The 23286-nt window shown below is 42.5% G+C and overlaps 1 protein-coding gene across 1 annotated transcript; it reads right to left on the bottom strand.

Moving 5' to 3' along the window:
- Positions 1-1375: 1375 nt before the first annotated feature.
- On the bottom strand, positions 1376-22829 carry marchf5l (membrane-associated ring finger (C3HC4) 5, like). The gene is made up of 7 exons (XM_079524458.1): positions 22689-22829; positions 21195-21283; positions 10773-10972; positions 9957-10087; positions 7587-7761; positions 6144-6304; positions 1376-2264 (listed from the first exon to the last, which is right to left on the bottom strand). The coding sequence occupies exons 2-7, from the start codon at positions 21224-21226 to the stop codon at positions 2097-2099; spliced, it is 867 nt and encodes a 288-aa protein (XP_079380584.1). The 5' UTR covers positions 21227-21283; positions 22689-22829; the 3' UTR covers positions 1376-2096.
- Between the last annotated feature and the right edge of the window lie 457 nt (positions 22830-23286).

Consider the following 23286-nt stretch of genomic DNA (forward strand, 5'->3'; position numbering starts at 1 on the left):
TGGCACGACAGGAACTGTGATTTGATTAGCCATATATGGTAGCTAATAATTAACCAAAAGGATCACTACTTTTTATGGCATGGCACTGCACCTGCACTAAACTCAGGAGAGTCTATTTGTCTATCATGTCTGGAGCTAATCTTAATATTAACCACTGTATTGATCAGCACCAAATCTCTTGCGCACACCCCCTCAGAATATCCATATACTTTTGAAAGTATTAAAAACCTTTGAAAACCTAATGTTTAGATGTGAAGTCGGTGGAGGTTGTATGGATTGGAGTGAAACTTTACCTAAATATGGAGATGACTGATCAGACAATTAACATCTGAGATGCACATGGAAGCCACACCTTCATTAGGCCCCAGCACACATTGTTGCCCCTATGAGACTATAAAGTACACTATTATATTCAATTAGGGTAGGGGAAGTGATGTCATGCGAGTGTGTCGGAGGTACAGGTGCATCCGAGTCCCGACGTGGCTCTGGACGGGAACTTGAAAATAAATATTTGGAAGTCCCATCTTCATTTTCAGCTACAATGCTTAAACATAGTACTTAAAGGACTAGTAAAGGATATCATTGTACTTAAGCATAGTTTTTAGTGAGTATTTTGTCTCCCGATACCTTTTACTGTACATATGCTTTGAACATTCACCATGTAACTAACTAATATATTATATCTAGAGGTGCTATGGAAATGTCCCCCAATTTGACCAGAAGCCCTTCTGAATACAAGTTATTGCAACTACACTACAACAATTTAGAAACATCAACCATTAAAAAGTCCCGTAAAAACCATTTCACTTTTAAAGAAGGATCTGTCAATGACACATTAGACACCAGAGAATCATGCAGTCACATGCACAATCACACGCAAAGATTCCTAAAGACTTACTATACATTCCAAGATTATCGGACTTCCCACACCAACACTTTCTGATATGAACAATAATGCCATCACACGGCTAGCACTCTCAATATCACGTGACACTGATCATCCCCTGTATCGCTTCTTCAACCTCATGCCATCAGGACAAAGATACAGAACCTTACCCTGGAAAAAGGTTCGTTTCAGTAGGAGTTTTGTCCCCTCAGCCATTAAACAAACTGCCCCGCCGATAAGTTGGTTCTGTATACAGTGGGGAACTCATGTTTTTGTTTGTCTTGGTGTTATGTTTCTCTGTACTATGTGTTGTTTTTGTTGTTGGTGTTGAACAGACCTGTGAAGATGAATATCCTTCAGGACAATAAACATTATTATTATACAAATGAAATGTGATGGCTTTAAATTTCAATTTGTAGACAGCAGGTATACAGTATATCACATCATCCACTGCTCTCGTGAAGAATAACAGGAGATTGCACATTACAATCAGTTTGACAAGCTTTATTCCATTCATTCATTGACATCAAATCAAATCAAATCTATACATACTGTAAACGCCTGTGGTCTCCGAGGCTGTACATAGTGTAATAACCACATGATCAGATGGATGTTGTGTGTGATGTACCTCTTGCTAAATGCTTTAGAGAGTCATGTTTTACAAACAAACAGAAATGGAATTAGGAGCACATCTACGTGACTGATGTGTGAATTAAAAAGAACTGAGCATGCGCCAAATGTCACTGCAATACAACTGAAATGAAATGAAATGTTCAGAAGTTGACATGCTTTTGCCTGAGTTCAATTCGAAAAGTGAAAATGTAGAAATTTCTAAAACAATATATAAACACAATCTTTGTTTAGTATAGCTACAATTAAGCTGAGGTACCAAAAACCAATATTTTTTACTGTGTTCTATATCTTGAATGTAAACAGGAGTGGTCTCCCTGTCCAACTATTGAATTCTCCATTTTCAAAATGCCATTTATATAGCTATTCAAATACAATTCCAAGATTTCCTTTGCACACTTCAGTTTGATATAGTCATGCCCCACACTTAAGTTTCTTGCTTGATCACTTAAAACCACTTAAGCCCTATTTCAAAAAATAGTAATATTTCTTTTGCTATTTCTGAAAATTTATTAAAATATATATATATATATTTTAAATTTATGAAAAAAAAAACGAAAAAAAAAACCTAAAGTATGAATTATTCATTTCCACTGTCCTCCGTGTCCTCCTCCTGGCCCTCTTCGCCCTGCCTGTGGCCCTCTTTCTCGGGGTAGTCCAGTATGACACGGTTGGACTGAATGAAATACTGCTGTTGTTTGAAATAAACCTTCAGAACTCCCTTCAACACCACGAAGGCGATGCCGCCCTGGAGAAGGAGACGAAGAGGGGAAGAGAGCGCTCAATTACACACCGATGAAAATGATCACAGGGCCGCCGTACACAACATTTAGGACCTGATGTTGAAATTTAAAAAAAAAAGTATTCTGAAAGAATTGTGCCGCATTTTCACGGGGTTTTTAAAAAATAGCAGACCTACAAGCTTTCGCTCTGAAAGAATAAGAATTCACGATTTTTCTAAAATATCAGATCTACATCTCTCGTAGCGCGGCACCGAGTTCCGTGCTACGGGTTTGTAGATCTGCTATTTTTCAATAGCTAAAGTATAACATAATGCTTAACCCATTTAGGCCTGACATCGAAATTTAAAAGAATGTCTTCTAAATCATGACATGAAATACCTATGTTTCTATATCAGTGGTGCTCAATATTTCATGTCAGAATTATCTGTATTTGGCCACCGACCCCCATCTGAAAATATGCTGTTTCAGGGACCCCCCCAGAAGCAAAGATTTGAGTTAAAAACGTTCACTCTTAAAGAATATATATTCAAAGATTTGAGGCACATTTTCACGATTTTTCAAAAATGTATCTATGAAACTGAGCAGACAACACTGGAACCCATGGGACACTATGAAACTGAGCAGGCAGTCTGGAACCCATGGGACACTATGAAACTGAGCAGACAACACTGGAACCCATGGGACACTATGAAACTGAGCAGACAGTCTGGAACCCATGGGACACTATGAAACTGAGCAGACAGTCTGGAACCCATGGGACACTATGAAACTGAGCAGACAGTCTGGAACCCATGGGACACTATGAAACTGAGCAGACAGCACTGGAACCCATGGGACACTGTGAAACTGAGCAGACAACACTGGAACCCATGGGACACTATGACACTGAGCAGACAGTCTGGAACCCATGGGACACTATGAAACTGAGCAGACAGTCTGGAACCCATGGGACACTATGAAACTGAGCAGACAGTCTGGAACCCATGGGACACTATGAAACTGAGCAGACAGTCTGGAACCCATGGGACACTATGAAACTGAGCAGACAACACTGGAACCCATGGGACACTATGACACTGAGCAGACAGTCTGGAACCCATGGGACACTATGAAACTGAGCAGACAGTCTGGAACCCATGGGACACTATGAAACTGAGCAGACAGTCTGGAACCCATGGGACACTATGAAACTGAGCAGACAGTCTGGAACCCTTGGGACACTATGAAACTGAGCAGACAACACTGGAACCCATGGGACACTATGAAACTGAGCAGACAGTCTGGAACCCATGGGACACTATGACACTGAGCAGACAGTCTGGAACCCATGGGACACTATGAAACTGAGCAGACAGTCTGGAACCCATGGGACACTATGAAACTGAGCAGACAACACTGGAACCCATGGGACACTATGACACTGAGCAGACAGCACTGGAACCCATGGGACACTATGAAACTGAGCAGACAGTCTGGAACCCATGGGACACTATGACACTGAGCAGACAGTCTGGAACCCATGGGACACTATGAAACTGAGCAGACAGTCTGGAACCCATGGGACACTATGAAACTGAGCAGACAGTCTGGAACCCATGGGACACTATGAAACTGAGCAGACAGTCTGGAACCCATGGGACACTATGAAACTGAGCAGACAGTCTGGAACCCATGGGACACTATGAAACTGAGCAGACAGTCTGGAACCCATGGGACACTATGAAACTGAGCAGACAGTCTGGAACCCATGGGACACTATGAAACTGAGCAGACAGTCTGGAACCCATGGGACACTATGAAACTGAGCAGACAGTCTGGAACCCATGGGACACTATGACACTGAGCAGACAGTCTGGAACCCATGGGACACTATGAAACTGGTCAGACAACACTGGAACCCATGGGACACTATGAAACTGAGCAGACAGTCTGGAACCCATGGGACACTATGACACTGAGCAGACAGTCTGGAACCCATGGGACACTATGAAACTGAGCAGACAGTCTGGAACCCATGGGACACTATGAAACTGAGCAGACAGTCTGGAACCCATGGGACACTATGAAACTGAGCAGACAGTCTGGAACCCATGGGACACTATGAAACTGAGCAGACAGTCTGGAACCCATGGGACACTATGAAACTGAGCAGACAGTCTGGAACCCATGGGACACTATGAAACTGAGCAGACAGTCTGGAACCCATGGGACACTATGACACTGAGCAGACAACACTGGAACCCATGGGACACTATGAAACTGAGCAGACAGTCTGGGACCCATGGGACACTATGAAACTATGAGCAGACAGTCTGGAACCCATGGGACACTATGAAACTGAGCAGACAGTCTGGAACCCATGGGACACTATGAAACTATGAGCAGACAGTCTGGAACCCATGGGACACTATGAAACTGAGCAGACAGTCTGGAACCCATGGGACACTATGAAACTGAGCAGACAGTCTGGAACCCATGGGACACTATTAAACTGAGCAGACAGTCTGGAACCCATGGGACACTATGACACTGAGCAGACAGTCTGGAACCCATGGGACACTATGACACTGAGCAGACAGTCTGGAACCCATGGGACACTATGAAACTGAGCAGACAACACTGGAACCCATGGGACACTATTAAACTGAGCAGACAGTCTGGAACCCATGGGACACTATTAAACTGAGCAGACAGTCTGGAACCCATGGGACACTATGACACTGAGCAGACAGTCTGGAACCCATGGGACACTATGACACTGAGCAGACAGTCTGGAACCCATGGGACACTATGACACTGAGCAGACAACACTGGAACCCATGGGACACTATGAAACTGAGCAGACAGTCTGGAACCCATGGGACACTATGAAACTGAGCAGACAACACTGGAACCCATGGGACACTATGAAACTGAGCAGACAGTCTGGAACCCATGGGACACTATGAAACTGAGCAGACAACACTGGAACCCATTGGACACTATGAAACTGAGCAGACAGTCTGGAACCCATGGGACACTATGAAACTGAGCAGACAGTCTGGAACCCATTGGACACTATGAAACTGAGCAGACAGTCTGGAACCCATGGGACACTATGAAACTGAGCAGACAGTCTGGAACCCATGGGACACTATGAAACTGAGCAGACAGTCTGGAACCCATGGGACACTATGAAACTGAGCAGACAGTCTGGAACCCATGGGACACTATGAAACTGAGCAGACAGTCTGGAACCCATGGGACACTATGAAACTGGTCAGACAGTCTGGAACCCATGGGACACTATGAAACTGAGCAGACAACACTGGAACCCATGGGACACTATGACACTGAGCAGACAACACTGGAACCCATGGGACACTATGAAACTGAGCAGACAGTCTGGAACCCATGGGACACTATGAAACTGAGCAGACAACACTGGAACCCATGGGACACTATGAAACTGAGCAGACAGTCTGGAACCCATGGGACACTATGAAACTGAGCAGACAGTCTGGAACCCATGGGACACTATGAAACTGGTCAGACAGTCTGGAACCAATGGGACACTATGAAATTGAAACTGCTTTGCTCTCTCCTAATTGGATCAAATTGGTATCCCAACCTGAAAATGTATTTTCTGTGTACTTGGGAAAAAAATGTATTTTTTGTATCAAACGTTCCCCTAATGGTATACCAACATCAATACAGCATGGAATTCTAGATAAAATGTTATCCAACGACAAAATATTCTCTAGTTTTGGGGGTCTGAGAAGCTAAATCTCATCAAATGGTGGTCCGTAGCTCAAATGGGCAATAAATAATGGGCCTTGATATGAGAATGGTTGAAAACCACTGTACTAACATACAGTACGGTGTACTGTACAGTGTACACCCACCAGGACAGTGCGCTGTAGGTTGGAGGTTACTCGCCGAAACAGCAGCCGTCCCACCAGGCTGGCGATGGAGGGGAAGATGAGAGCTCCGCACAGGGTGCGGGACACAGACAGGTGATCTCCCGCGTTGGCGCCCTCCGCAGGCTGGCGTGGTAAATGGCGTCCTGTGTTCAGGAAATGAAAAGTTTGAATGAATTACGTTTTAGTGAGTCTCGAGGATCCAAGCAGTGTCCAAGTAGAACACTTGGATCGAGTCGCTCTGGATTAAGAGCGTCTGCTAAATGCCTAAATTGTAAAATTGTAAATTGAGTATTAACAATTCACCCTTTGTCAGCCTTCTGATTGGTCCCTGACTGACAGGCTCTTTCTGCCTTGTTCCGCCCTGGTTCCGCCTTGTTTATATTGAATTTGCTAAAACATATATATATTTTTTTTAAACAAACACGATATGCCCAGTCACCATGCTGCACCTGTGATGTTCCTTTTTACTGACACCAAGTTTAAAATAAGAATTGAGTGCACAGAATATCAATATGAAGCAACTGAAAAACATGTTATTTAAATGGTAGTGGATGGAGAGAGAGAGGATTTTTGTCCAACCACGAAACGGCAACCAATGGGTGCGAAGAGGGGCACAACCACGGGCGGGACTTGACAAAGGGTGAATTGATTGGACTGATCATCACGCTCTGAAAAAGAACACGAACACTTCAGAGATCAGGGACGTGCATAGTGTTATAGGCAGGGGCTGAGATCCCGTAAGAGGGCACTTTTGGACAAAAATAGCAGATCTACAAGCTTTCAACCCGTCGCGCTGCGACGCGTTGAGAGCTTGTATATCAGCTATTTTCCGGGCGCAACCCAGCACTCTTTAGCTAGTGGAGATGCGGTGTAACGACATGGGATTTCTAAACAAATTTGTTCAACGCAAAATGCTGTGTTCCAAGTTCAGGAGACATTCTTCTGAATGCTGCCTTCCAGCATGGAATGGAAAGGAGGGGCATTTGCATTTCTTTCACCGTAGTAAATGCTTCATTCGAGGTCTGGAAAGGGCAGTTGTTTTACAGACGGGTAAAAGGGGGCAGGGGCTGAAGCCCCCTTCGTTGATGTCTATGTGTGCACGTTTTTTACTTTTTCTCAGTAATACCTGGCGCTAGGGCATTCACTTCTAGTCATTTTTACTAGTTGACTAGTTTACTAGTCGACTAGTTGTTTAACTACCTATTATGTAAAAAAACCAACCCCCCCCCCCCCTTTTTTAAATAAATATTTGTACATTTAAAAACTGTACATTGGTGACTGTAACTATAATCTACCTGATCTTGAGGCCTACAAATTACAAAATAAAAAAAGCAACTTTTTTTTGTTTCTTTTTTCAACTAGTCAACTAGTACCAACAAGGTCGACTAGTGGATTTACAAGTCGACTAGTTGCTTAATGCCCTACCTGGCGCCAGCGTCTGTCTTTTTAAACAGTGTTTGTGCCACAGTCTCAGCAGCAGGTCCTCCCAGCGGATCATTCGGCCCAGCACCAGCAGCACTGGGATGGTGGGCAGACCCATCAACAGGAACAGAGGGTCGGCTCGCTCCATGGCGTAGAGGCCTTTCTTATGGCCCACCACCTGGCAATGACAACAGAAAACACTTGAACCACTCAAACCCTCTGAAGGTGCATAGTAGACATAGCACTATATAGCAGTGGTTCCCAGTGTTGTTTTTGTCGACTAAAACTAAGACGAAAAATGTTCGTCGACTACCTTTTTTCACTGACGAAAACGAAATGGAAACTAAATTAAAACTGAGCTATTATGACTAAAACTAAGACTAAATGTATTGACAATTTCGTCAATTCCGTCAACAGATAAAAACTTTAGTCTTAGTTTATGACTAAAACTAAGACTAAATGTATTGACAATTTTGTCAATTCCGTCAACAGATAAAAACTTTAGTCTTAGTTTATGACTAAAACTAAGACTAAATGTATTGACAATTTCGTCAACAGATAAAAACTAGACAAAAATATTAGGAAGGGACTAGTGGACAAGAGATCCAGTATAAGTCATTTTACACTTGGTTGCATGCTGAAAATAGCAGATCTACAAGCTCACAACGCGTCGCGCTGCGACGCGTTGTGAGCTTGTAGATCTGCTATTTGTGCTATTAGATCTGCTATAAGTGTAAAATGAGTCATTACGACGACATCAAGGCCCGCCAAAATACATTTTAGTCGACTAAATCAACTGTAGATTTAGTCAACTCAAATCATATGATACTTAGTCGACTAAAACTAGACTAACACTAAAACATTCCAGGTGACTAAAATGTGACTAAAACTAAAATAGAAATTTGCTGCCAAAAACAACACTGGTGGTTCCCAAGCTTTTTCAAGGACCCCCAAATTGACACTAATTAGCCCACGGACCCCCCATTTGAAGAGATATGCCAGCGGACCCCCATGAGAGAAGATTTTTTACAGCTCAAGCAGTGATTCTCCACCCGTTTAATTTCAAGGACCCCCCAGTTTGACATGAATTAGTCTACGAACCCCCATTTAATGGCATTTATATCTCTGAGACCCCAATTTATGTTGTAAAATCAATGTTAATAATATAACTCTGAGTGTACAAATGGGTCCATTTGGTTACATTTGTACACTGTCAGAGTTACAGACCCATAAGGGTCCACTTGGTTCCAAACTATCATTTAGCTGGGGACCCCCTGGAACTCCCTCAAGGACCCCTGGGGGTCTGGGACCCCCTGGAACTCCCTCAAGGACCCCTGGGGGTCTATACAGCTGTATAGTATATATGCATAGTTTCATTATATAGATATTCCACTGTTAGGTTCTTAGCTTATGTATGATTCATGATGACTATTTTTGAGTGGTGTAAACCACTCCTACAACTGGCTCTGTTAGTTTACGTGTCTGTCCGTACCAAAAAAAAATCACACCCGTGTGAACTGAGTGGTGTAAGGTATTATATAGCCTGATCAGCTGTGTTCTGATGTAATGTCTGACGTAATGAAATCAGCATCAACCAATCAGCATCAACCATGCTCATTTTTTTTGCACAGACAGACAGACAGACTAACAAAGCCAGTTGTAGGAGTGGTTTACACCACTCAAAAATGAGCATGGTTGCTATGGTCACCCAGTTCACCCGGGTGTGATTTCAGCTTTGATAGTTTACGTGTCTGTTCGTACCAAAAAATGAGCATGGTTGCTATGGTCACCCAGTTCACACGGGTGTGATTTCATTACGTCAGACATTACGTCATACCACAGCTGATCAGTCTATATAAGACCTTACACCACTCAGTTCACACGGGTGTGATTTTTAATGTATATGATGTATTACCATGTTTTTGTTCTTGTCTGCTAAATGCTTAAATTGTAAATTGTGCATTACCACCGCAAGACGGAATATTTGTAACAAATACAAAGACACGACTTGGCACAACGTTGCATCGTGCAGCAAGAACAAGGCGAAAGGGGCGTCGCCTCGGTACCTCCGCTCAACTTGGAAAATCAATTCAAATTCAATTCAAATATATATTTCGGAGGGAACACACCTTTAGTGAAACAGACCTGAGCTTCCCTTACACTGTACTTGGACTGTTTTTTCCTCCCATCTACACCAAAGCATCACGTTCTGGGCTTGTAGATCTGTTATTTTTGGCGCATGTGAATGTGTGAATGTAATGAAGAGTGTTGCACAAAAGGTGTGAAAATAAAAATAAAAAGGAAGGTTTTTGGGCATGCAAGGTTTCTAATGGACAACTAGGATATGTTTGTGTTTTGTAATCATTGCATCACCTGCATGACAGTGACAGCTCCATACGTGACCGCTGACCAGTAAATGGTTCCGACCACCACCCCTACGGCAGCAAATGGACTGACCCGTGACAGGGCCCTGTCTGCCTGCTGAAGGAAGTACACCAACGGGCCTGAACAACACAAAACAGTTATTAAACACTGATACGTACATACAGAAGACAACAACAACCTGACAACAGATTCTACAAATGACTTCGAAATCATGACAGTTTGCTGACATCTTTCTGTCAGTCAGTGGTTCTCAAACTTTTTCATGTCAAGGACCCCAGAATTATCTGCATTTGGCTGCAGACCTCCATCTGAAAATACGTTGTTCCAGGGACCTCCCAGAAGCAAACATTTGAGTTAAAAATGTTTGCTCTGAAAGAATATAATATATTCATTCTTGCACCACATTTTCACGATTTGCACTCGGTGCCGCGCTATGAGCTTGTAGATCTGCTATTTTTCAATAGCTAAAGTATAACATAATGCTTAAAACACCAGAAGGGGTTCCCGCCCAGAATGGGTTAAACACTGTTTTTTCCCCTTCTGTTGTCAAACTCTACCACTGACTGCTCCTCCTCCTATAGAGTCTGAGGCTCATATTTGAGCAAGGATGTCGCAAAAACAGAAAATAGCCACACACACACACACACACACACACACACACACACACACACACACACACACACACACACACACACACACACACACACACACACACACACACACACACACACACACACACACACACACACACACACACACACACACACACACACACACACACACACACAGTGTTCACTAACTTACCCATCTTGGGAAAGACGATGCGGTACTCTGTGCCACACTGTGGGCAGCAGATAGCCCCTGCGCCTCCTTTCTGCTTCTCGTCCAGCCAGCGTTGTAGACAGTTCTGGTGGATCCATTTGGTGCAGCCTTTACACCTGCAGGGGCTCACCCATTCTGCACAGTGGTCTTCTCTCTCCGTGGCAAAACACACCCAGCAGTGTCTGAGAAAAACAACCATGGCAAAGTGTAAACACCTGAACGTCACATGGCAAACCTAGGGTCGGGGTGGCGGATCCTTCAGAATTTTTAACGATTGCGCTTACTTAACGATTCCCTCATCCCCCATTTTAACCTGAGATCAGATTCTAAAAATGTCTTCTACATCCTGACAGTTTTCTGAAAAAGCTGTTTCTATGTCAGTCGTTCTTTGATTTTTCAAAAATAGCAGACCTACAAGCTCATGGCGCGCCACTCGGTGGCGCGCCATGAGCTTGTAGATCTGCTATTTTTCAATAGCTAAAGCATAACATCAAACACCAAAAGGGGTTCCCGCCCAAAATGGGTTAACTGTCCGATTCCATAATGGTTCCCTTTAACGATTCCGAATACCAGAGAACTCACCAGTTTACCAACTCGCCGCAGTGAAAAGTGGAGAGAAACAAGTTTCAATGTCTTCATCGTTATGCTAACATGCTATCTTCATCGTTATGCTAACATGCTGTCTTCATCAGTGTAGGATGTCAAACCCACAGATGTTATAGTTCATTTCCAAAGTGATCAAATTATTTTGTGCAATTAAATGGTCAACTAGATGATGATAAAAAGGTGAGTATGTGAATAGTACCAATGATAGCACCAATGATATTTCAGGACATTGTTTACTAATGAATTACATCATTTCGGTACTTTGGTGTTTAAACTTTAGCATTCCTACTTCATCTAGTGTAAGCTCTAAACAACTATCCTCTCTCTCTCTCTCAATTCAATGCAATTTAAATAAAGGTGAAGTAAAACTAAAATGCAAGTCTGAAAACCGGCGAGTTCTCTGGTTTCCTACCGCATTGAATGTTTTTAAAAAATCTATATACTTTTGGCCTTCATTACATTTTTGATCATACATAAAGTATTGCGTACATAATATTATTGTAGTGGTTCTCAAAGTGAGGCCCAGTAGACTGGGTCCGTTTCCCAAAAATATGAACCGCGAAGGCAAATAGTGTTTTTATTTAATACATACATGTTTTCTAGGGGCATTAAGGTCTGCTGAATCCAAATCTGCTGTATGTATAACTCAAAAATGGCCGCTAAGCCCTCAAAATTGACCATTTAAAGATGGCGGCCACCTAATAAAACTATATATGTTTGACTAAATAAGGTAGAAAATAGACTGAAATGTCATTTTTTTATGTTTTCATATATGGGGCAGGTGTTGCCAAGTTTCTTTGTGTCCTTTCCTGCAGCGTTGACTGAGACACCCCTTTGTGCAACTGCATGACGTGATCTCCCTGCATGCTTTTGGCATTGGTGGCAGGGAAAGCAGCGTGGCACCAACTGACCATTCAGGACTCAGTTAATCCATTCAGGCCTGACGTCGAAATTAAAAAAAAAAAAAAGTTTTCTAAATCATGACAATTTTCGGAAAGATTTGAGGCACATTTTAACGATTTTTCAAAAATAGCAGACCTACAAGCTCATAGCGCGCCACTCGGTGGCGCGCTATGAGCTTGTAGATCTGCTATTTTTCAATAGCTAAATTATAACAATGTTTAAAACACCAAAAGGGGTTCCCGCCCCAAAATGGGTTAATGTTTAATGTGGTTAAACGCTAACGTGACATGGATGCGTTCCAGGTCTCAATGGGTTAAAGATCTATAAGGGTCCATTTGGTTACTCTCCCTCATTTAGCTGGGGACCACCTGGAACCCCCTCAAGGACCACTGGTGGTCCCCGGACAACTGGTTGAAAACTATCGCTATAGTGTATCCTGAAGTACTAGAATAGGCTGAGACCACAAGTCTCATACAGGAAGAGGTTGAGTTAATTGTTTTTTAATGCAGCATCAAAAAATGTGTCTGACAGAGTGGTAACCAATTTGGTCCGGGATGTCTGCCGATGTATAGAAAATAGATTTGGCCTTTTGGCAGTTAAGTAACTGGTAGAACATGGTTAATACCCAAAGGTCATGAATGTATCTTAAATCTTATAAAATGAATTGAAGCTCATTGAAGCTAATTTAAGTATATTAGCATGTGTTTGCCACTAGCTATGAGTTCGGTAGTGTCATATCCCTAATATGTATGGCATGGTGTAGTACAGTTGAGTTTGGGTTTTGCACCCCAGCCTACTGACAGGAAATATGCTGAGCTGTGTATTGGTCAGTTATTCTCTTGAAACCACATGGTTTTTCATGGAAATCAAAAACCTACATTTCCAATAAAACTCAATAAAGGTTAATGGCAGACAGAAAGGTCTTCAGCAGCATTGCTGTGTCTACCTGTTATTACTTCATAAAAGATAAACACTTTCAGTTTCATGATGTGGTGTCCTGAGTCTCCTGACCTCCCACCTCTCTCTGTATCACTCTGAACTGATAGCAGGGTGAAACCTTATCTATATATTGTTTTATAATTTTAATCACATGAATGAAAAGCAGTTTTATTAGTTTCATTTTTACACAGTAAGTATAAGGTAAATAAGGTCAAAGTTGATGTCCAGTGTTATCTAGAGTGATAAGCTCTGTGTGTGTGTGTGTGTGTGTGTGTGTGTGTGTGTGTGTGTGTGTGTGTGTGTGTGTGTGTGTGTGTGTGTGTGTGTAATTGAATTGTTTCTCTTTTCTGCAGCTGAGCAGCCTTTCTGTGAGGTCCAGCTCCTTCTGAGAGAAGCAGCAAGGTGTTAAGGTCTCCACACACAGAGCGCGAATTCGGATTTTTAAGCGGCGTTTTTTTTATCGGTTTTCCGAAAAACGCGGCCGGTGTGCAACCACCTTTAGTGGCTGATATTTGAGTTATGCATCTGTTAAATACCACATGCTTGCTATATGCTATATGCTAAGTATTATGGAGTTGGTTACCTTTATATAATGACACATTTATGTATACAATAATTGGGAACATATAAGTTGGATCGGATAATGTTGAAAAATATTCACCAATAAATGACAATTTTAACAACATATATGAGTTTTACGCAATTTACTCACACTTTATTTGAAATCTGAATATTTAATTGGATTCCCCATATATGAAAACCTAAAAAAAATAAAAAAGATGCAATGTAATATATTTCAGTATAGTGGTGGCCGCCATCTTTAAATGGTCAATTTTGAGGGCTTAGCATCCATTTTTTAGTTATACATACAGCAGATTTGGATTCAGCAGCCCTTAATATCCCTAGAAAACATGTATGTAATACATTAACACGATTTGCACTTTAAATAAGCACATTTTCTGAAATCACGCCTAGTCTACAGGGACCCTCTGGGTTACTTGAGGGAGTTCCAAATGGACCTTACAGGTCTGTAACTCTCAGTGTACACATGCTCGCATTGCTCGGGGGCACAGTGGCGCAGTCGGTGGCGCTGTCTGTCACCTCACAGCTAGAAGGACCCGGTTTCGATTCCCGTCGGGGATGCTTGTGGGCTTGTTCTCTCCTCCGCGCCTATACCCTAGGTTGGCGAATGTTCTCCCCGTGTCCCCTAGCCTAGGGTAAATACCCTCACAAAACAACATTCAGTAATCCTGGTAAGAAGCGGTTCCAAATCTGATGATGGAACCGATTCGGTTCTGGATCCCATTCCTAGGCATGTCACTCAGCATGTCGAATCACATGTCACATGATGACATTTTGAACGGTATGTCATAAATGGTACTGTTTCTCAACATCTGGTCCGGAGCTCTAATAATTTCTCACTTTTATTTTTGAAGAGAAAAACGAATTATACGTTAGTACCCGGACCAGGACCACCCTCACTGTGGGAGAGGTTGTAAAGTGTGTGTACTGTACAATTTACAATTTACAATTTAGGCATTTAGCAGACGCTCTTAATCCAGAGCGACTTACATTAAGCAATAACAAAAAGCATGGCATACATCACATGTATAAAAAGTAGTTATCATGAATCATGCGTAAACTAAGAACGTAACAGTGGAGTATCTATGTAAACTATACATACTATACTATATAATATATTATACATGTGTACTATAAAGTGCTATGACTACATAAAGTGCAATTCTAGAGCTGTCTACATAACAAGCTATAAGTCTGTTTAAAATACTATCTAAGTCTACATAATGTGCTATCTAAGGGGCTGTACAAATGGAATAGTCTTTTGGTTTTATCTTTCGGAACTCACTTTGAAATAATTCTCAGTGTTAATGCAACTCTGAGAGTGTACAAATGAGATCAAATTGACCCTCACAGCACAGGTCCATTTGGTTACATTTTACACTATGGAGTTACAGACCGGTAATAGGTATAGAGCGTCGCAGTCCCGCCCCCTACCATGGACCAGGAAATGAATCCAAATGCATTTTTCCCATAGACATTTCAAAAAGTATTTATTTAAAGACGGTTACGCCGCGGACAAAGCCAACTCGAGTCGTGACAACTCATGACAACACAAACAATATTTTGGACCAAACAAATAATTACAAAGAAGAAAAACAACAAAAAAAGTGTTTTCTTCTTTCTAATTATTTGTTCGGCCCAAAAAATTGTGTTTGTTGTCATGATTTGTCACGACTCGAGTTGTCTTTGTCCGCGGCGTAAACGTCTTTAAATAAATACTTTCTGAAATGTCTATGAGGAAAATTAGCGGAGAATCATTTCCTGGTCCATGGTAGGGGGCGGGACTGCGACGCTCTATAAGCATGCGGTATAAGCAAACATACTCGAATAAAGTTGTTTTTATTTGTCGTTTCGTCTGCCCCCCCCCCCCCCCCCCCCATATAAAGCGTATTTGGGTATATACTCAGAAAAGCACGATATAAATTTGAGATATTATTTATTGTTATGATTGAGCCCCATGGTGGGTCTTTACCCGCCACGGTGAGAACCACTACTACCACACTTACACTGGGTTCACAGTACTGACAGCTACAAGAACCACTACTACCACACTTATGTTGGGTTCACACTGACAGCTACAAGAACCACTACTACCACACTTATGTTGGGTTCACACTGACAGCTACAAGAACCACTACTACCACACTTATGTTGGGTTCACACTGACAGCTACAAGAACCACTACTACCACACTTATGTTGGGTTCACACTGACAGCTACAAGAACCACTACTACCACACTTACGCTGGGTTCACACTGACAGCTACAAGAACCACTACTACCACACTTATGCTGGGTTCACACTGACAGCTACAAGAACCACTACTACCACACTTATGCTGGGTTCACACTGACAGCTACAAGAACCACTACTACCACACTTACACTGGGTTCACAGTACTGACAGCTACAAGAACCACTACTACCACACTTATGTTGGGTTCACACTGACAGCTACAAGAACCACTACTACCACACTTATGTTGGGTTCACACTGACAGCTACAAGAACCACTACTACCACACTTATGTTGGGTTCACACTGACAGCTACAAGAACCACTACTACCACACTTATGTTGGGTTCACACTGACAGCTACAAGAACCACTACTACCACACTTACGTTGGGTTCACACTGACAGCTACAAGAACCACTACTACCACACTTACGCTGGGTTCACACTGACAGCTACAAGAACCACTACTACCACACTTATGCTGGGTTCACACTGACAGCTACAAGAACCACTACTACCACACTTATGCTGGGTTCACACTGACAGCTACAAGAACCACTACTACCACACTTACACTGGGTTCACACTGACAGCTACAAGAACCACTACTACCACACTTATGTTGGGTTCACACTGACAGCTACAAGAACCACTACTACCACACTTACGCTGGGTTCACACTGACAGCTACAAGAACCACTACTACCACACTTATGTTGTGTTCACACTGACAGCTACAAGAACCACTACTACCACACTTATGTTGGGTTCACACTGACAGCTACAAGAACCACTACTACCACACTTATGTTGGGTTCACACTGACAGCTACAAGAACCACTACTACCACACTTATGTTGGGTTCACACTGACAGCTACAAGAACCACTACTACCACACTTATGTTGGGTTCACACTGACAGCTACAAGAACCACTACTACCACACTTACACTGGGTTCACACTGACAGCTACAAGAACCACTACTACCACACTTATGTTGGGTTCACACTGACAGCTACAAGAACCACTACTACCACACTTACACTGGGTTCACACCGACAGCTACAAGAACCACTACTACCACACTTATGTTGGGTTCACACTGACAGCTACAAGAACCACTACTACCACACTTACGCTGGGTTCACACTGACAGCTACAAGAACCACTACTACCACACTTATGTTGGGTTCACACTGACAGCTACAAGAACCACTACTACCACACTTACACTGGGTTCACACTGACAGCTACAAGAACCACTACTACCACACTTATGTTGGGTTCACACTGACAGCTACAAGAACCACTACTACCACACTTACACTGGGTTCACACTGACAGCTACAAGAACCACTACTACCACACTTATGTTGGGTTCACACTGACAGCTACAAGAACCACTACTACCACACTTATGTTGGGTTCACACTGACAGCTACAAGAACCACTACTACCACACTTACACTGGGTTCACACTGACAGCTACAAGAACCACTACTACCACACTTATGTTGGGTTCACACTGACAGCTACAAGAACCACTACTACCACACTTACGCTGGGTTCACACTGACAGCTACAAGAACCACTACTACCACACTTACGCTGGGTTTACACTGACAGCTACAAGAACCACTACTACCACACTTATGTTGGGTTCACACTGACAGCTACAAGAACCACTACTACCACACTTATGTTGGGTTCACACTGACAGCTACAAGAACCACTACTACCACACTTACGCTGGGTTCACACTGACAGCTACAAGAACCACTACTACCACACTTATGTTGGGTTCACACTGACAGCTACAAGAACCACTACTACCACACTTACACTGGGTTCACACTGACAGCTACAAGAACCACTACTACCACACTTACGCTGGGTTCACACTGACAGCTACAAGAACCATTACTAATTTACTACCACACTTACGCTGGGTTCACACTGACAGCTACAAGAACCACTACTAATTTACTACCACACTTACGCTGGGTTCACACTGACAGCTACAAGAACCACTACTACCACACTTATGTTGGGTTCACACTGACAGCTACAAGAACCACTACTACCACACTTACACTGGGTTCACACTGACAGCTACAAGAACCACTACTACCACACTTATGGTGGGTTCACACTGACAGCTACAAGAACCACTACTACCACACTTACGCTGGGTTCACACTGACAGCTACAAGAACCACTACTACCACACTTATGCTGGGTTCACACTGACAGCTACAAGAACCACTACTACCACACTTACACTGGGTTCACACTGACAGCTACAAGAACCACTACTACCACACTTATGCTGGGTTTACACTGACAGCTACAAGAACCACTACTACCACACTTATGCTGGGTTCACACTGACAGCTACAAGAACCACTACTACCACACTTACACTGGGTTCACACTGACAGCTACAAGAACCACTACTACCACACTTACACTGGGTTCACACTGACAGCTACAAGAACCATTACTAATTTACTACCACACTTACGCTGGGTTCACACTGACAGCTACAAGAACCACTACTACCACACTTATGTTGGGTTCACACTGACAGCTACAAGAACCACTACTACCACACTTATGTTGGGTTCACACTGACAGCTACAAGAACCACTACTACCACACTTATGCTGGGTTCACACTGACAGCTACAAGAACCACTACTACCACACTTACACTGGGTTCACACTGACAGCTACAAGAACCACTACTACCACACTTACACTGGGTTCACACTGACAGCTACAAGAACCACTACTACCACACTTACACTGGGTTCACACTGACAGCTACAAGAACCACTACTACCACACTTATGCTGGGTTTACACTGACAGCTACAAGAACCACTACTACCACACTTACACTGGGTTCACACTGACAGCTACAAGAACCACTACTACCACACTTATGCTGGGTTTACACTGACAGCTACAAGAACCACTACTACCACACTTATGCTGGGTTTACACTGACAGCTGCAAGAACCACTACTACCACACTTATGCTGGGTTCACACTGACAGCTACAAGAACCACTACTACCACACTTACACTGGGTTCACACTGACAGCTACAAGAACCACTACTACCACACTTACGCTGGGTTCACACTGACAGCTACAAGAACCACTACTACCACACTTACGCTGGGTTTACACTGACAGCTACAAGAACCACTACTACCACACTTACGCTGGGTTCACACTGACAGCTACAAGAACCACTACTACCACACTTACGCTGGGTTCACACTGACAGCTACAAGAACCACTACTACCACACTTACGCTGGGTTCACACTGACAGCTACAAGAACCATTACTAATTTACTACCACACTTACGCTGGGTTCACACTGACAGCTACAAGAACCACTACTACCACACTTATGCTGGGTTCACACTGACAGCTACAAGAACCACTACTACCACACTTACACTGGGTTCACACTGACAGCTACAAGAACCACTACTACCACACTTACGCTGGGTTTACACTGACAGCTACAAGAACCACTACTACCACACTTATGCTGGGTTCACACTGACAGCTACAAGAACCACTACTACCACACTTACACTGGGTTCACACTGACAGCTACAAGAACCACTACTACCACACTTATGCTGGGTTTACACTGACAGCTACACGAACCACTACTACCACACTTACACAGGGTTCACACTGACAGCTACAAGAACCACTACTACCACACTTATGCTGGGTTTACACTGACAGCTACAAGAACCACTACTACCACACTTATGCTGGGTTTACACTGACAGCTACAAGAACCACTACTACCACACTTATGCTGGGTTCACACTGACAGCTACAAGAACCACTACTACCACACTTACACTGGGTTCACACTGACAGCTACAAGAACCATTACTAATTTACTACCACACTTATGCTGGGTTCACACCAGTGTTGTGACATTTAGTCGACTAAAACTAGACTAACACTAAAACATTCCAGGTGACTAAAATGTGACTGAAACTAAATGAAAAATATTCAAGAGTCTATGACTAAAACTAAAATGGAAATTTGCTGCCAAAAACAACACTCATTCACACTGCCAGCTACACTGCTACAGGCTACCTTTCGTTTTCAATTGAAGCCAGCGACGTGAAGATACAAAGGCAATACATCGGACTAGGGTTCTCCCGATCGGATCACATGATCGGAAATCGGGGGCCGATCACATCATTATCAAATGATCAGAATCGGATCGCGAGCAAAAACACTTGACCGGGACATCCCTAGTATCAATATTGTATCCATATGATGATGTTAGACTGGATAATATTGTCTGTGATTTTGGATATTGTATTATTGTGATATGGGATAAGTGTTCTATAAAAATATCGGATCGGGAAAAATCGGTATAGGCGGATAGTAAAAATCAAATGATCGTAATCGCATGATCGGGAGCAAAGAAAACGTGATCGGGACATCCCTATACATCTGACGTTGATACAGCGGATACAAAAGCTACAACATTAAAGCTACAAAAATGTTGAGCTGGTTGTGGTTTCTACTTCAGCTACAAATATGCTGTGCTTTACCCATTTTGGGCAGGAACCCCTTTTGGTGTTTTAAGCATTATGTTATACTTTAGCTATTGAAAAATAGCAGATCTACAAGCTCATAGCGCGGCACCGAGTGCCACGCTACGAGCTTGTAGGTCTGCTATTTTTGAAAAATCGTGAAAATGCGGCACAAATCTTTGAATATATATTCTTTCACAGCGAACATATTTAACTGAAATCTTTGCTTCTGGGGGGGTCCTTGAAACAACATATTTTGAGATGGAGGGTCGGCGGCCAATTTACATATAATTTTTGGGGTGCTTGACATGACATATTGAGCACCACTGATGTAGAGACATGAGCTTTATCAGAAAATTGATTGATGATTTAGAAGCCATTTTTTACATTTCGACGTCAGGCCTAAATGGGTTCATTGTAGCTGCCAGAGTTGTGGACACAGCATAACAACATGTTGAATGACGCATAATGCGTCATTCAACATGTTGAATGTTGAAATTACTGACATGTTAATAATAACAACACAGGTAGAATTGAGGTGCTCTTACTTCTCAGGTGTGTCATCTGCACAGGAAGCCATCGAGGTCAGAACAGCTAGGTCTGCTGTAGGTCAGGTGGAAAGGCTGAAGCCACCAAACTGAACACAGACAGTAAGACAGATCAACAAACAGGAGGTCAAAGTGTTTAAATTTGTCCATTCGTAATTCCAATACATGGTTTTTTGATTGATTGAAATATGTATTAACAGTTTGCAGAATTACAGTACATTTCAAGCACAACTCAATACGTGGACGACCCAATAAACGACCCAACGACCCAATGCACCTCCTGGTACCACAGCACCTCAAAGGCCCTTAAAACTAGGCTCCAGACCTCCCAAAACAAACTGGTCAGGCTTGGCCTCACCCCCCGAACCCACCTCACCCCTGCCCACTTTGACAGACTGGCATGGCTTAGGGTCGGCGACAGAGTACAGCATCTTGCGATGGGTCTGGTCCACAAGATTCGATACTCCACCAAGATACCCATGTACCTGTGTAGATACTTCCTTAATGTTAACGAAGTCCACACCCACAACACCAGAGGGAGTGCAACGAACCATGTTCAACCCAGATTCGGCACAAACAATTACAAGGGACTAAATTCTTTTCGCTCCTATGCCACCAAAATGTGGAACGCCCTACCAACAGTCATTAAGACATGTGAATCCCTTGACTCCTTCAAAACCGCTCTCAAAGGGCACCTACGGATGGCTGCAATTCGAAACTGGCCCCCGTAAAATCTGAATCCCGCCCCCCACCCCCTTCTCCCCTCACTGTATATGTTTCTTTTCCCTTTTTACCTCCATTATGATGAATTCCTGTACTGTTCTTTGTCTATATAGAAGTGTCTATTTGTACGTCTCTAAATGTTTTGATGAATTGAACATGGTGGACCCTGTTGTAAACAATTGTAATGCTTAATTGGGTCGTCCACTCACAGTTAACAGCCTTTGTATTGAGTTTGTGCTTGAAATGTACTGTAATTCTGCAAACTGTTAATACAATTTTCAATCAATCAATCAATAAAGCATTACACTTGTTGACAAGAGGGTCCACCAATTGTTCAATTCATCAAAAACCGTGCTGGTGGTGTGTTGTTGTGAGATTGTATTGTATTGTATTGTCGCCACGCGACACCGTCGTACGGCTTAATATAAATAGACTTGTTGTGGTTTTATACAATCAGACAGGATTTCACCACAGATTAATGATAATATTAATGTCAAAAATTAAACAGTACTAACGGTATTTAGAAACTTAGAATAACTTTAGGCAGCGATCATATGACTCCTATAGGTTTCCATTCTACCTAAATGAAAGTTATTCCTTAAAAACAGACAGATTTTACTACCATAATGGTCTCCTCTAACTCCTAACAGTTTAACCTGACTGACTGTCTGTGATTCACTGAGAGGTTCAGTTCCAACACACATCAGCTGACTGTACACACATTAGGATCATTAGTTACACTTTATTACACTCAATAATAATAATAAGTACCTTTTAGAATAAGTGATAAATCTGTGCTGTCAGTGTAGTTTCCATCGAGCAGCTGAAAACGGCAGTAATTATCTGGTTGTCAACATATTGTGAAGTCAACCGATCTGACACACACTATACTATCGCACTGCAATTCCGCTATAGTGTTGGCCTTCAAAATAAAACCGAGGCAAAGATCAAACGTTTATTTATATATTATTTAATATTTTTGGTTCGTAACAATAAGGTAATTGATTGATTGATTGATTGATTGAAATATGTATTAACAGTTTGCAGAATTACAGTACATTTCAAGCACAAACTCAATACAAAGACTGTTAACTGTGAGTGGACGACCCAATAAAGCGTTACACTTGTTTACAAGAGGAAAAGCAAACAAAATAGATCAATAAATTAGAGTTAGATAATAAATAACGTGTAGTTTAAATTTAAAAAAGATAATAAATAATACATATATTAATAAATAATCTCCCGGGTAGGGAAGTTGTACCCACTAATCACCACTTCTCACTTTACAAAAAAAAGCCTCTGGTGTCTACTTGCTGCTCGGTGCTCACATCCGGTCTAAATCCCGCCTACTGCATCCGGCAAAACTCGC

Source organism: Electrona antarctica, assembly GCF_951216825.1.
Source record: "Electrona antarctica genome assembly, chromosome: 16".
NCBI lineage: Eukaryota > Metazoa > Chordata > Actinopteri > Myctophiformes > Myctophidae > Electrona > Electrona antarctica.

Excerpts from the sequence above, each read along its gene's own strand:
- marchf5l (XM_079524458.1), bottom strand. The coding sequence starts at position 21,226 with ATGGCTTCCTGTGCAGATGACACACCTGAGAA. Across the intron at positions 10,088-10,772 it reads CATCGTCTTTCCCAAGATGG|GCCCGTTGGTGTACTTCCTT; the intron begins GTAAGTTAGTGA and ends TGTGTTGTTCAG. Across the intron at positions 6,305-7,586 it reads AAGACAGACGCTGGCGCCAG|GACGCCATTTACCACGCCAG; the intron begins GTAGGGCATTAA and ends TCCTGAACACAG.